Raw genomic sequence first — 15401 nt, 5'->3', positions numbered from 1 at the left:
AGTGTGAAGACTGTCACACCACAACAATAAAGCCTACATAGCAAACAACTGATTGGATGCAGAAAATGTGAACATTGTGGCATCAACCATGTGTTCCTAGAATGTTCTCAAATTAGTGATAAAGCAAGCTCAAGACAACAAGGTAGATTCTGAGGTTTATAACCGGCAGGCATGTCAAGCAGTTGAGTTCTCTGGAGTCCAAGCCTTCTGACCTTAGAGATAGCTCTTCCAAGTCATAACATCTGAGGTCAAGGAGCATTTGCAGATAGCTCCTACGTCAGGGCAAGCTCAATCTATGGAAATCATTGCTCTCAACATCAGTTACCCTCACTTGTCTCAAAAGATCTATCTACAAAAAGATAGAAGGTACTAATAGAATTTAGGTCTTTGCAATTGCTGTAGTCAATGATGACCATAGCAAATTGAACCTCTCAACAATGTTTGCATCCCCAAAGAGATTCAAACAGCGACAAGCACATCAACTTCATAAGGATAGTTAACACCCCACCCTACACCAAGTGCTAGCACAATGAATATCAGTTACTCCTCTTTCTATAAAGTTTATGTTGGTTCCAGTGGTACCAAAAAAGCCATTTCTTTAAACCCAAGTATCCCTCTTTCAGACCGATAGAGACAGTTCAAAAGAACCTAGTGTTGGTGCTAAAACAAGAAAACAGCAACAGAGAGAAAATTATTCAGAGTTAATGCTTCAAGAGAGAATTAGTCAGAGAAGAAAATCAGCTAGAGAGAAATCTGCAAGAGAAGAAAAAAAAAAGAACTGCTACAGAGAACCAGCCAAAGCGCAAAAGAAATAATTCTAAACTTAACACTTAACATCTTACCATTTCACAATCAAGAGCCACCAGATTCCGATAGGACTGTCCATCTGCTGCTTGAGTTTGAACGTAACCTTATTTGGAAAAAATGAAACAGCCACACCTCACAAGCTCAGGAAAAGTAAAATTGATTTTATCCTTTGGTGAACCAAGGAAAAACTAGCAATAAGGGCACGTGCAAATTTACCACTGTCATTGGCACACAATGGGTATTGATGCTCCTGCATCTCAGCTTCTGTCAGCGTGTAATATGATGATGGAAATTGTTTTTTGGTATCTTCTTCTGAACCTCCTATTGCCAGCCCAAAATTTTGATCATATCTTAGAATAATAAGTCCAAAAACAAAAGAGCAATGTTAGAGACTTTATCCTTTCACCACACCTTGCTTGTCAGTTAGCATCACACCATTGCACTTAGAGTCTTTGTTTAAATCCTTTGAGGAGACACCACTGTCACTAAGAAGGTTCGATTCTTTTGTATCGCTGCTATCCTCACAAGCTTCTTGTGGCACACCGGATATTAGTTTCACCTTGACATTTTGATACGATAGCTCACCTGTAGACTACAAAGTGCAGAAACTCTTATGACAAAAGCAAACCAGTAGACAAAACAGTCAGGCAAGCCACAAAAACATAATTTTACAGTCTCTAGTTGTCACATGCACAAGGCTATGTGTGTCATGTGGACATGCTTCATTGACTTTAGAGACAAACCTATACATAGCAATGTCTGAGAGCTTAGGGGCTCTTGTAGCGGCAATTTTGTCAACCTGATCGCAGACCCACATGCTCGAACAAGTCCATGAGATAAGGTTTTCCAGCTTTGGAACCCTCTTGCATAAATGATTTAGTACACACGTTTCATACACTTTGGTGCGCATCTCCCATAAGGAGCATGTAGATTTGGGGGTTAGAGGAACGTGTCGATCCAATTCGTGTGACGATCAGAAAGTTGGAAGATGTGCCACAATTTCACCCAAAAGCTTGCAGATTCCTAAACCTTCTAATAAGTGACTTATGAATAAATTATTCAATTCATGGGCGTGAAAGTCATTTGCGCAACCCAAAGTTCATGAAATGCAAGAGGGCCTTCTAGGAGCATAAAGGGAGCACGTAGCCTCACCCCACCCAAGTAGGAGATCGATTCCTCATGTTTCCTGTCAGGATCACCCTCCCCCCCATCCTTAGCGTTCTTGGTAAGATCGCAGCCACCTCCTGGCTCTGTGTTTTTCAACCACCTAGCACCTCCGTTTTGCTGCAGTACTTAGCGCTATTGCCAGCCATATGTGCTTCTCTTCCGAAGCCCCATTGCCTTGACATTTTTGCCCTTCTACTGCTCATCATTTATACCGTCATCTGCTACGTTTCCAGCATTGCTGATCTGCGTTTTTGCAGCCAGCATTCAGCCCTTAAATCCTCTCACATCCAACGTGCAAATCAGCCCAGATTACGTCGTGGTATCAGAGCTTTGATTTCGCACTAATATGCTAAGTCCAAAAAAAAAAACTCTCATATTTCAGGTTGTGTTTTGCAATGTTTTGGGGCACTCCTCCCACTCTAGGCTGTAATTGATTATTGCGCATAGGAACATGCCATCCAGCGTCACGAAAAGTAAACAATTGTATATCGGGTGTTAGCGGGTGCACCAAGGAGGGGGTGGAAAAGCTGCCACAAAAATAAGTCTACGACACTCCTTTTGCACAAGGGAAGGAATCCTTGCATGGTCAAGACTCATAGTAGTATGGACCATAGCAGTATGGAAGACTCCGAACATCAACAAGGCAAGCAACCTCCTCGAATGAAATATGCCAAGGGAACCTTCCAAACTTCACCATAAGCTCCTTTAATCACATCCCCAACAACGGCACCTAGTCTTATGGATTCCATGATGTCAATGAAGAGGAAGCTCAACGACAAAGTGTGTGCAGTGTGATAGGTTTTAGGGTTCGGGTTTCTGCGTCAAGTCATAGCCACATCTGGATACCTGGGTGCCCACCGCTAGGAACATAGTGCCATTCAAACAAAATCCTTTGTCGAACCTCATCGATTTCTGGCACGCGGACCTTTCCATTTCTGAACAAGAGTCCACCCCTAATGGAATATTGTCGCTATCTTGTCTCTCCAACACGACTCACTTGGGTCTCCGGACCACCCAAGCCTATACACGAGTCATGCCCCGCTTCGACCTCGTGCCCTCGGAGAAAGAGAGAGAGAGAGAGAGAGAGAGAGAGAGAGAGAGAGAGAGAGAGAGAGAGAGAGAGAGAGAGAGCCATAGACAAGACATTAACATCAGGAATCCAGCTCAATGCATCAACAACTCGATTGTTGGATCCTTTTTTGTAATTGATCTCTACTGAATGACTTTATGAAAGAAGTACCGAACTGGGAAGTTCCGAAATGAAGCTGTTAAAATGTGCTCTCTTATGTGAGTAGTGTTTTGAGTGCATGTTTAAAGACGAAATGGCTCAACATTTCGGTGTTGTTCTCTGGAGAGATGAGATGGACATGATAGTAGCAAGATTTAGTCAATCAAGACGTCTGCGAGATATCAGTGACACATCTAGATGTGATTGCTAAATACGTTACAATAGATCATGATTCTCATCCAAGATCTCGACGGGGATAGTGATGTGAATGAGATTTGAATGTTCAGTGTGAACTATGTAGCTATGTGGATGTACTGTCTTGTGGGGATGGTCATGGGCATGGTTTACTTGATTGAAACAATGAAAAGATATGAATCTGATAGTACCAAGATTTAGTAGATCAAGACATCTGTGAAAAGATTAGTGACCGATCTGGATGTAATTGCTAAATGGTTACAATGATCAAGGTTTGTATCTGAGACCCTCGACAGAATGTGACTGACCAGTGACTGATGTCTATCTAGAAGTGCTGGATTGGTGGACATGGAGTCAGTTTCTACTGAAGAAAGTTTCTATCCTTCGGCTCTTTTTGCAAGCATAATCAAGGGCGATTACAATTCTTTCAAGAGGGGAAAATGTCACAAAGTGATGACGTTGTGAGCGGGATGGAAACACACACGCCGCCTCTATAATCACCCGACACACTCTTGGGATAATACACACACACACTATGGGGCACCACTCGGCTTACACAATCCACCTGGCCGAGACAGGGAACACACCGATGGAGTGACAGGATGGAAACACACACAACGTCTCTATAATCACCCGACACACTCTTGGGATAATACACACACACACTATGGGGCACCACTCGGCTTACACAATCCACCTGGCCGAGACAAGGAACACACCGATGGAGTGACAGGAGAGAGACTATCCATTTGCCCACTCAACACAGAGACACACACACACAAACACACACAAATTAGCTCAAAGGAGGAAGATTTATGATGCTTAGATACAATTGAGCTTGGGTCGACACCAATGGGGCAAATAACTCACACCATATGGATGAAATATGCCAGATAGAATCACAAATTTGAGCAGAGGCTTTGCTCACAAGAGAAACTTACACAGCCAAAACAGTAGGAAACAATGAGGAATTTGGCAAAATGGACAGTGCCCGGAACAGCAAAAAACCCCAGTCTACAATATCAAACTGCTCAAATCCGATCTCGGATGAGCAGTTTATGGACAAAACAAGCTCCAAAAACTGAGTTGCCGTTGTTCCTCCTCTTCTCTCCACGTTTTGCTGGTGTTTTTCTCAAGTTTTTCAATGTCCACACTTCACTTTATCCATTGGGCACCTTTGGCCTTTTGGTTGACCTCAAACAGACCCCGAACAGGCCAAAAAATGGCCATGCAGTGCGTTTTTGTTACCCTTCTACATCCATCCGCACACCTGGCACTCAACTTTTTCCAATAATGCATCCCGCAATCACGTGAAGTGGCCTCCAAATATAGTTCTCATGATGACCTTTTTGCATAATTCATCACAAGAAAACACTCCCGTTGTGTCCTCACTTATCCACGTGCAAGTCTTGATCCCATTCGTCCTCCTGACGCCATTGGATGCCACTTGATGCACCTGCTTACCTCAAGGCGTGACCCCGCTGATAGCTTCCTTGAGAAGTTTTACGCTCCACCAACTCCTCATTATTATAGAAAAACACACTGATACTGGTAACAATGAAAATCAATGTACTATGTACACGTTGTCCTACCTGTACACATGTTGGCCCCATGTAACCACCTGGCTCTGGAAAATGGGCAATTCTTTATTCGATGCACCATGCATGTGTATGTACATATGCGCAATCACTTCTTCCAAAAAAACTCCTCACGACGTGGCATGGCCAACTGAAAGAGAAGTGGCCGAGTGGACGAGAGACACTAACCGGACTAACTTGAAGAACTTATGAAGCACCGATGTGCGGCCCGAAACGCTACAAGACAGAAGCTTGAACCCTGAAAGAGATTTCCGTAAAATGTGCTGACATGCAGACGTGGCAGATCATACGGATGCTGACATGGAAGGTTGTACAGATTTCTGTCTTTTGCGTTGTTGGTGCCACATGGCAGCCTGCACGGACTTTTGCAAATTACGATGTCTACTTTTGGGAGTCTCCAACGCTAGCTTTTGAGAGCAGATGCTTTTGAGGGAAGTGCTTTTGAACTCATTGCTTTTTGGGCTCTGCTTTTAAGCACCCCTTGTATTGTTTATAAGAGCCCTTGGAGGCTCACTTTGCAGAGCATTTGGATGCAGAGTCTGAGAGCAGAGGACCCTCGAGAGTTGTACCTTGTTGTGATCAATAAATAAAGAAATACCGAAAGGTGCGCCAATCATCGGGGCCAGTGCTCTTGAACACAAAACTCCGTCGTGCCGTGTTGACTCTCTCTCTATATATTAAAGTTCAGTGATTTTGAAGTTTCAACATGTGTGTTGCTATTGATTTGACGCTTGGAGTGTCCAAGCCTGTAACAATGTGATAGTAACAAGGTTTAGTAGATCAAGACATCTGTGAAACGATCAACGTTGTCTGGATGTGATTGCTAAACAAGTTGCGATGATCATGATTCTAATTTAAGATCTCAACGGAGAACGTGATATGAATGTTCACTAACTGTCGTCTTTATGTAAGTGCTTGATATGTGTGGGTGGTCTAGTACGTTGGTACTAGATGGGCATAGTGATGTGAATAATTGTCGTCTTTGTGTAAGTGTTTGTGTGGTCTAGTACGTTGGTACTCAAGGTCGGTGTCTACTAAACTAGTTTTTGTCCTATGTCTATTTTGCAGACGTAATCAAGAATGAATACAATTCTTCCAAGACGGGGTATGTCACAAAGTGCCGTAAGGATAGAACCCCGACAAAGGGGTACCTGAAACTCTCTAAAAGAAGCAAAAGAAGTTATAGCAAACTTGCAGAACCTAGCCGAGTGGCTAGAGGAGGTTAGGGTTAAAAGCCTAATCCTCCCAACTTATGTAACCTGGCCGAAGAGCCTAAAACCATTTAAAAATAAAATCCAAGGTCCCAAATCACGTGGAGGTGTTGACGTGGCACGCCATATGAACATCCGTGATTTGCAACACGATTTGCGAACGTCTAATGACGTGACAACACTGTATTGACAGCCCATAGGGTGCTTGCTTTTGGAGCCAGAAGCTTTTAGAACTGAAACTTTTCATGTAACTGCTTTTGAGTTTGGCCGAGGGCCTTTATAAGTGTGCCCAAGGCCTCACTTCGACTTAGATTTTCTTGGGAGCACTGAGAGGAGGACCTTCAGACATTGTACTTTGAGAAGCATAAGAAAAAATAAATATTGAGAAGGGGCGCAATCTTTGGGGCCAATGTGTCAGGGTGCTCCGTCGTGCCGTGTCGTCTCTCCTCTTCTCTCCCCCCATTTTAAGTTTTGTTCAATTGTTTCCAGTTTCTCTCGCATGTGTTGCTGTGGATCTTCAACTTGGAGTATCCAAGTCTATTACAAAAGAAATCAATCGCAACACACGAACAAAATCTGCAAATAATAAAACGTGGACAGAGAGAGAGAAGAGGAGAGTTAACTTGGTACGACGAAGTTCCAAGCCAAGACGCACTGGCCCCAAAGACTGGCACCCCTTTCGGTATTTCTTTTACTTCGCAAAGGTACAACTCCCGAGGGTCCTCTTCTCAGAAACTTTGCATCCAAATGCTCTCTAAGGAGTGGCCCTTGGGCACTTATAAACGTGCAAGGGATGCCCAAAAGCAAAGCCTGAAAAGCACTCGATCCAAAAGCTCTTGCACCAAAAAGCATTTGTGGCCAAAAGCATGCACAAAACTGCAGCCAACTCAAAACGCCGAATTCCGTACAGTTCTGCCACGCCAGCAGCAACCCGAAAATTGTGGAACTTTCAGCCAGCCCTTATGCTTTGCTCTATTAGGGTTTAGGCCCCTCGGCCATAATCTCCAAGTTGGCAAGTGTAATTTTTTTACTCTAACCATATGGTCCTCTCGGCCATACTTTCTAGGTTCAGATCTTCTTGTCCTCTCAGCCAATTCCTTCCAGTTGCGCATGCCACATCACCAACTTATGACATTTCCTGAGAGAATTGTAATCACCCTCAATTACGCCTACAAAACAACCAAAACTTTCTTCAGTAGGCACTGACTCTATGTACCCATGCACTAGACTCCACAAATCCAGCACTTCTACAAAGACATCAGTCACTAATCCATCACATTTTTGTCGAGGGTGTCAGATACAAATCATGAGCATTGTAACATATTTAGCAATCACATCCAAACCACACTAATCTTTGCACGGATATCTTGATCTACTAAATCTCATTGTTACTATCAAATTCATTTTTTTTCTTTTTCACATTCCAAGCAAACCATGATCTTCGAATGGAGTCACACTTCTATGTATACAATACCGTGGATCTCTTTTGGCAAACCACAGCAAAACCAGTGGCAAATAGGTATCCCAAAACCTCTAGCAGTAGTCATTCAAAGTGTCTTCCTTATTCATTCTCAGACGATGCCAAGCCGTGATGACATCTTCATCATATTCTTCCGTAATTCAAGAAAAAGTGAAAACTCTCTTGAATTTTATCCACTTCTTAGGTTGTCACGTGACACATCCAACCCTATGTGTCCGTGGACAAGCTACTTCATGACAAGGGTTCCGTCAATCCAGTCAGTCTAGATTAGCAAGTGTTCTGGCACTTTTGTGAGTCTGTTCGTAGACGTGCATGCCCAAGCACTTAGTGTAGATGCATATCCTCTGGTAGCACACATCATGATCATAAGCATTCCCATCAAAATCCTTCAAGGGAAATTTTCCAATGCATTTAACCTATTTTCCCTATTTTTGACATTTTTCACTTATTATTTTAAGTGACTTTTGTTGGGAACTGAGTAGGGCAAATTGGGTAAGATAATATATAAGCAAACCTAGGCTGGCACTAATTGGCAGAAGAGCAAAGAGAACACAGGCCAAAGGCAGCAGGTTCCCCCTCTCTCTCTCAAGCAAGAATTCCCCCCTTGGTAGCGTTTTTCCTCCAAGCAAGCGACCACCCTCTGCTGGCGTTTTTCAGACTGAACATGCGAGTACATTGAAGAATATCTTGTCCTCTATGCATGTAAAGTTTGTGCTCTTCCCCTGTCTCAGTCTCTACTACTACTTCATCTCTTACGACATAAGGCACTATTTGAAAACATGCCTCTTGTGGGGCAAGAGTCTGGCGTTTTTAGCAAGCCATTATCGCCAGAAGTCCAGCACCCTAGCGTTTTCAGAATTGGCCTCATCGCCCCCTTTCCTTGGCGTTTTCAGCGGCACCATAGCATCAGCAAATTCAGCGATTAAGCATCAGAAATTCGGCGTTTAAAGACCAGCCAAATCAGCATTTTTGAAGAAGTTCAAAGGCTCGCAACTCTGCGTTTTTTAGAGCAGCCAAAGGCACAGAAAATCTGCAGCAAACCAGCGTTTCACTTGCTCCAACACTTGTGTTTTTGCAGCAGCAGATTTCAGACCATTGGCGTTTTTGGACAGCAGAGCAAGCCATTAGTTTTCAGCCATCAAGTCGGTCTCGTCTTCCACGTTGTCGACATCGACATAGCCCTAGACTTGCATCAATTCTCATTCATCCACTTGTACAAGTTTGTGCAATCAATAGTAGACCACTCTCGCTAACGAGAGTGGGGCCTTCGGAGGAGGGTTTTACAACGTTTATGGTGTCGTATTCTCTTCTCTCTCTATCTCTCGGTCTCATACACCTTCACGCACAGTGTCCATTCACTTTTGTTGTGTCTATTGCACTCTCTCATTAAGAACTGAAGGATCTCCCTTCCATAAGTAAAAGGAACCTTGAGCACAGTTCGGAGCACTCATCTTGAGCAAAGTTCATCATTCATTCCGCTGCACCTTACATTGGTATGAGAGCTTTGGCAATGTTCTGTATCACTCAAGGAAAGAACCACAGAATTTTTTTGCTTGTTGCGGTCGCACAAACCCAAGTTCGCTTGGGCGTGTCCATTCCTAATCGTCGTTTTGAAGAATGACAGGAAACCCAAGAAAGAAGGGCTTGTCCAGCGTCCCCTTGTGCCTCTTTTCACTCATTGAGAGCGGACCGTGCACTTAGCGGCCGGCCAATCGACGTGAGGTGGGACAAAGCAACCTTGGTGTGAGCGCAAGGCCGCCAAGGGGTGCACCCGCGGAAAAGAGCAGAACTCGGGTGAAGAGAAGATCCTTCTCTAACATAGATTGCAAGCAAAAGAAGAGCCTCAAGACCCTCAAGAACCCAAGACCCACGAGAACCCAAGTTCCTCGCGAACTTAAGAACCCACAACTTCAGTGCATGGTCATCACCCGAAGCGGAATGGATACCGGGCATGAGAGTGATGGGCAAGAAAGTAGTGAAGAAGAATTTCAGCAAAACAACAGGGAGGTTATCCTGACCCTCCCCCTTCGCCATCTACGCCAAGAATTGCACCAAACCCCATGGAGGCTTTGCTTAAGTCGATGATGGACATGATGGCAAAGCAAGAGGCGACTCGCATTGCCGCGGAGCGTGACCGCCAAGACAAACAGGATCGCAATCGCTTGGCGGCCGAGGAAAGGAAAGAAAAAAAAGCGGCAAGAAAGGCCGAATTGGAGCAAGCTCACTTGGCGGCCGAAGAAAGAAAGGCTACTATTGAGCGTGAGCTTGTGCAAGCACGTTGGCGGCCAACGCAAGAAGGGAAGCGGCCGAAGAAAGAAAGGCTACTATGGAGCATCAGCGTGAGGCTTGAGCAAGCGCGAGGGGCCTTGGAGTTAGAGCGTGAGGCCCAGAGAGAACAACGCATGAACGACTTGGTACTACATGTCCTCACCTCGAAACCCGAACCAGCCAAAGATGTTGGTGGTTCATCAAGTGGCGCAAGCCGAGATTCGGACTCCAACAACCCCGTCATCAAGAAGTTGACGTTCAGTAAGTATGATGGTAAGATGAACGCTAGTGTTAATTCATTCTTTGTTGCATCAATTTAATGCTTATTTTGCGACAATTAAGAAGACAAGAAATAGCAAGATTTTGATGGCAGCTATACACCTTGCCGGTGATGCCATCAATTGGTACCACGCATGGCAAGAGGCACAACTAGCCGTGCACCTAAAGGAAGCCGACGGAGACGCGTCCCTTTCCTTCAATTCGGTCGACTTCCAAGACAAGCTCAAGGCGCGGTTTATGCCTCCTCTGTACCTAGCACGATTGAAAGAAGATTGGCGCAATCTCAAGCAACATGGTATGCCAATCATGTCTTTTTCTAATGTGTTTTGCAGCTCGGCACCTAATTACGCAAATCGGATGATGAGCGCAAAGAGGTTTTCCTTTTTGGGTTAGACGAATATATCAGTTTGATGAAGAAGTCTTTGACCCCGCGGATCTCAACAAGGCAGTAGCGATTGCTCTCTCCCAAGAGATGAAGCACAACAAGGGAAAGCCTAAGGAGAACAAGACTTCTCAAGGAACCTCTCAGAATTCTCAGAACATGCAGAATGGTAAGAACGGTAAGAATGGTAACGCTTCTAGCCCATCTTCCTCTAATGCTTCGGAAAAGAACTCTCAAAATGAATCTAAGGGTAAGCTAAAGCACCTGCAAAACCTAAGCTAAAAAAGTTGCACAAGGAATTATAGGTAGATACATCACGACTGAAGGTAGATGTTATCATGTCACATCAAGGGTCACATTAAGAAGGCTTGTCCTAAGACAGCCCCACCTAAAGAACCAAAGGCATCCACAGCAACCACAAGCACTTTAATGAACCAAGCTAAATCTTCTCATGTCTCTAAAACACACATTGATGAGTCTCTCATGAAGTGTTATGGTCATGTAAAGGGTCAACGTTTTATCATATTGTTTGATCCAGGCAGTATGCATGATGTGATTAGTGCCTCTCTTGTTGAGAGAGCCCGCCTAGAGGTTAGTCAGAAATCTCCTCTCGAGGTTTCTGGCTTTGCTCCTGATATGGACTCTCTCATCACGAAAGAGTGCCTTGATGTGATGTTTACAGTTCAACAAGCTGCTTTCTGTAGGAAATTTCTTGTGTCTCCTCTTTCAGGATGTGATTTGCTTTTGGGCATAAGATGGTTTCGTGAGCATAACCCTCTCATTGCAAAACTGACTCCTTCCTCATCATTCGTGTTGAGGAGGGCTTGCATTCTTTGCCTCTCATCTCTCATGAGCAAGTAAAGCGTGAATTACGATGAGGAGCACAAGCGGCATTCATCTATGCTGCTCCAGTTTCCCAGAGCAATCAAGCTCCAGCTAAGTATTCAGATTCGTTTACCAAGTTTAAACATCTCTTTTTGCACGATGATCTTTCACCTCGTCTCCCACCCGAGCGGCCGGAGGACCATCGCATCGAGCTTATGGAGGGGGCCCAGCCTATCAGTAAGGCTCCCTATCGTTTGAACAAGACACAGGAGGAAGAGTTAGAGCAACAACTCACGAAGTTGGTGGCTAGAGGATTCATACGTCCTAGTGTAAGTCCTTTTGCTGCTCCTACTTTGTTTGTTCGCAAGAAGGATGGTTCGTCTCGTTTGTGTGTTGATTACAGGGCATTGAACAAGATGACCGTCAAGAACAAGTTTCCGATGCCTCGCATTGAGTACATCCTAGATAGGCTCAATGGGGCAAAGGTTTTCAACAAGGTCGATCTCAAGAGTGGATACCATCAGGTACGGGTATTCATAGGCGACATCTTCAAGACCGCTTTTCGCACCGAGCGAGGGCAATGGGAGTATATTGTTATGCCTTTTGGATTGACACGTACCGTGGGTACATTTAATCGTCTCATGGTAGGTCGTTTCGGCGATATGGTCGGTGTATGTGTGTTCATCTTTTTGGATGAATTCTCATTTTTTATGCATCGTGGGAACAACATGAAAGGGATGTCGAAAGGGTACTAACCCGTTTGGATGAGTGTCAGTTGTACATAGCAGCTAAGAAATCTGAATTTTTTCTTACTGAAGTCACTTATCTGGGTTATATCATTTCTACAGAAGACGTCAAGCTAGATCCCGCGAAGGTGAACAAGTTCGTAACTGGGATTCGCCCAAAACTGCATATGATGTGTGTTCTTTTCTTGGGTTATGTCAAGCATATAGTTCGCACATAGAGAATTTTGCACGCATTACTGCACCTATGACTGATGTTTTGAAAGGGGTCAAGACTTGCCGTCAGCGCGTAGACTTGCCCGAAGCAGCCATTGAGGCTTTCGCAGCTCTCAAGGTTGCGGTGACAGAAGCACCGTGTCTTATCCTTGCCTCTTGGGATGATCCCTTTGAGGTATGGACGGATGCGAGCAATGTCGCCATAAGCATTGTGCTTCAGCAGCATGGTCGTCCTGTAGCTTTCCTTAGCCGGAAGCTCAATAGTGCGGAAAAGAATTATTCGTTTATGATCAAGAACTTTTGTCTGTCATTCACTCTCTTAAGCATTGGAAGCATTTTCTTTATGGTAGAGAGTTTACAGTTCACACAGATCATCAAGCCCTCAAGTGGCTCCAGTCTATGCCTAGTGCACATTGGAGTGATCGCCAAGCACGGTGGTCACAATTTTTTGAGCAATTTGGAGGTTTGATTGAGTATGTGCCTGGAAAAGAGTATGTGCCTGAAAAGGCTAACCCTGTTGCAGATGCGTTGAGTCGCAAAGGACAGATTTTGGCTCTTGAGTCAAGATCCACATTTTCTATTCAGGGTGTATCTTTCGACAGCATGAAGAATCAGTATGTAGATTCCGAGTTTGGTAAGCATTGGTTGCAGGCTCTTGCTTCCCAAGGGCCAAGCAACTATCTTATTCGCGATGGTTTGTTGTATTTTCGTCAACATTTATGTGTGTTGCCCTCTCTCAGGCCAACCATATTGCATGATGCACATGATTCTCTCACGGGTGGACACAAGGGAATGAACACCACTTTGGAAAAAATAGAAAGATTCTTTTATTGGCCTAAAATGCAAAAGGATGTGTTTCGTTATGTCACTCAGTGCACTATATGTCAAAAGGTAAAAGCTCCTCGAGGTAAGCAGCAAGGCCTCTTGCTTCCGCTGCATATTCCCGATGGACCTTTTCAAGATATTTCCATGGATTTTGTGACTAACCTTCCACTAAGTTTGCATTCAAGGAACACTCAATGTTTGACAATTGTCGATCGTTTCAGCAAGTTTTGCATGTTGATTCCTTGTAAAGCCAGAGTCACTGCAAAGATGTAGCACTGTTGTTCATTAAGCATTGGTACCCTCTCTGTGGTTTGCCAAAATCAATTGTTTCAGATAGGGATGTTAAGTTCATGTCCAATTTTTGGCGCGCACTCTTTGAAAATTTTGGCACTAAGTTGAATTTTTCATCGGCTTTTCATCCACAGTCAGATGGTCAGACAGAGATTTACAATCAATTGGCTTGTGATGTGTTAAAGTTATATGTGCATGATCAACCGTCTCAGTGGGAGCTCTATCTCCCATTGGTTCAGGCTATTTTGAATGACTCTTTTTCTTCTGCCATTGGTCGAACTCCGTATGAGGCAACTTTTGGCCGTCCGTTCCAGTCACTTTTGACTCGCTCGGTCAGTCAAATGCCTGATGCCAATGCTGAAAGTCAGTCATTGGATGAGATCTCTGAGAGTGTGAAGCTTTGGCTAAGCAAGGCTTAGGAGTCTTATTCACAGCAGGCTAATAAGCATCATCATGATATTTCGATCAAGGAAGGGGATTGGGTGTATTTAAGAATCATGAAGCAATGTCTTAAACAAGTTGGAAAGAAGTGTCTCAAGTTGTCTTTTCGTATGTATGGTCCATTTCCAGTCATTAAAAAGATGAATGAGGTTTCAATGAAATTGCAGTTGCCTAACTCATGGTCAATGTACAACGTTTTCCATGTTTCTTGGTTGAAAGTGTTTTAGGGAACACCTCGAAAGGACATTTCGGAAGAAGAAGAACCGGAGATCATCGATGAAGCTTAAGTCATGGAGCCGGAGCAAGTGTTGTTGCATCGGTTTCGACATGGTTCGAAGAAGCAAGTGAAACGATACTTTTTGAAGTTCAAGGATCGAGGGACCCACGAAGCGGGGTGAGTCAACGAAGAGTTTTTCAAGGATTATCCAGAGTTGTTGGCAGACTACAAGGAAGCCATGCAGCTCGGTCCCAGTACCTCACTTTAAAAAGGAGGGGATGTCACGTGACACATCCAACCCTATGTGTCCGTGGACAAGCTACTTCATGACAAGGGTTCCGTCAGACCGTGCATGCCCAGGCACTTAGTGTAGATGCATATCCTCTGGTTGCACACAGCATGATCATAAGCATTTCCATCATAATCCTTCAGAGGAATTTTCCGATGCATTTAACCTATTTTCCCTATTTTTGACATTTTTCACTTATTATTTTAAGTGACTTTTGTTGGGAACTGAGTAGAGCAAATTGGGTAAGATAATATATAAGCAAACCTAGGCTAGCACTAATTGGCAGAAGAGCAAGGACACAGGCCAAAGGCAGCAGGTTCCCCCTCTCTCTCTCAAGCAAGACTTCCCCCCTTGGTAGCATTTTTCCTCCAAGCAAGCAGAGGCCCCTTGGTAGCATTTTTCCTCCAAGCAAGCGACCACTCCTCTGCTGGCGTTTTTCAGCAATAGCATCATTGCCAAGACTTCCCACACTCTGGCGTTTTCAGCAAAGCCATTATCGCGAGAAATCCAGCACCCTAGCGTTTTCAGAATTGGCCTCATCGCCCCCTTTCCTTGGCGTTTTCAGCAGCACCATAGCATCAGCAAATTCAGCGATTAAGCATCAGAAATTCAGCGTTTAAAGACCAGCCAAATCAGCATTTTTGGAGAACTTCAAAGGCTGCAAATCTGCGTTTTTTAGGGCAGCCAAAGGCACGGAAAAACTGCAACAAACCAGCGTTTTACTTGCTCCAGCACTTGCGTTTTTGCAGCAGCAGATTTCAGCCATTGGCGTTTTTGGACAGCAGAGCAAGCTATCAGTTTTCAGCCATCAAGTTGGTCTCGTCTTCCACGTCGTCGACATCGACATAGCCCTAGACTTGCATCAGTTCTCATTCATCCACTAGAGAGAGAGTCTTCTTTTATTGCTTCTGGCAGCCAGCAGGAATAGAGGAGGGGAGG

At 44.3% G+C, this 15401-nt stretch overlaps 1 protein-coding gene across 4 annotated transcripts in view; it reads right to left on the bottom strand.

The window, feature by feature from the left end:
* Positions 1-15401, bottom strand: part of LOC147444628 (Polynucleotidyl transferase, ribonuclease H-like superfamily protein) — a 55037-nt gene that overhangs the window by 25803 nt on the left and 13833 nt on the right. For all 4 annotated transcript variants that reach the window (XM_086527179.1, XM_086527178.1, XM_086527177.1 and 1 more), the window contains exons 6-8: positions 1219-1399; positions 1024-1128; positions 843-910 (exon numbers count right to left, since the gene is read on the bottom strand). In XM_086527179.1, coding sequence (XP_086383305.1) covers positions 843-910; positions 1024-1128; positions 1219-1399 — 354 coding nt within the window. The remainder of the gene's footprint in view (positions 1-842; positions 911-1023; positions 1129-1218; positions 1400-15401) is intronic.

This window comes from Adiantum capillus-veneris, chromosome 13, assembly GCF_014529385.1.
Source record: "Adiantum capillus-veneris isolate H3 chromosome 13, ASM1452938v2, whole genome shotgun sequence".
NCBI lineage: Eukaryota > Viridiplantae > Streptophyta > Polypodiopsida > Polypodiales > Pteridaceae > Adiantum > Adiantum capillus-veneris.
The sequence above is the reverse complement of the archived record's forward strand: the minus strand, read 5'-3'. Positions and strand labels throughout refer to the sequence as shown.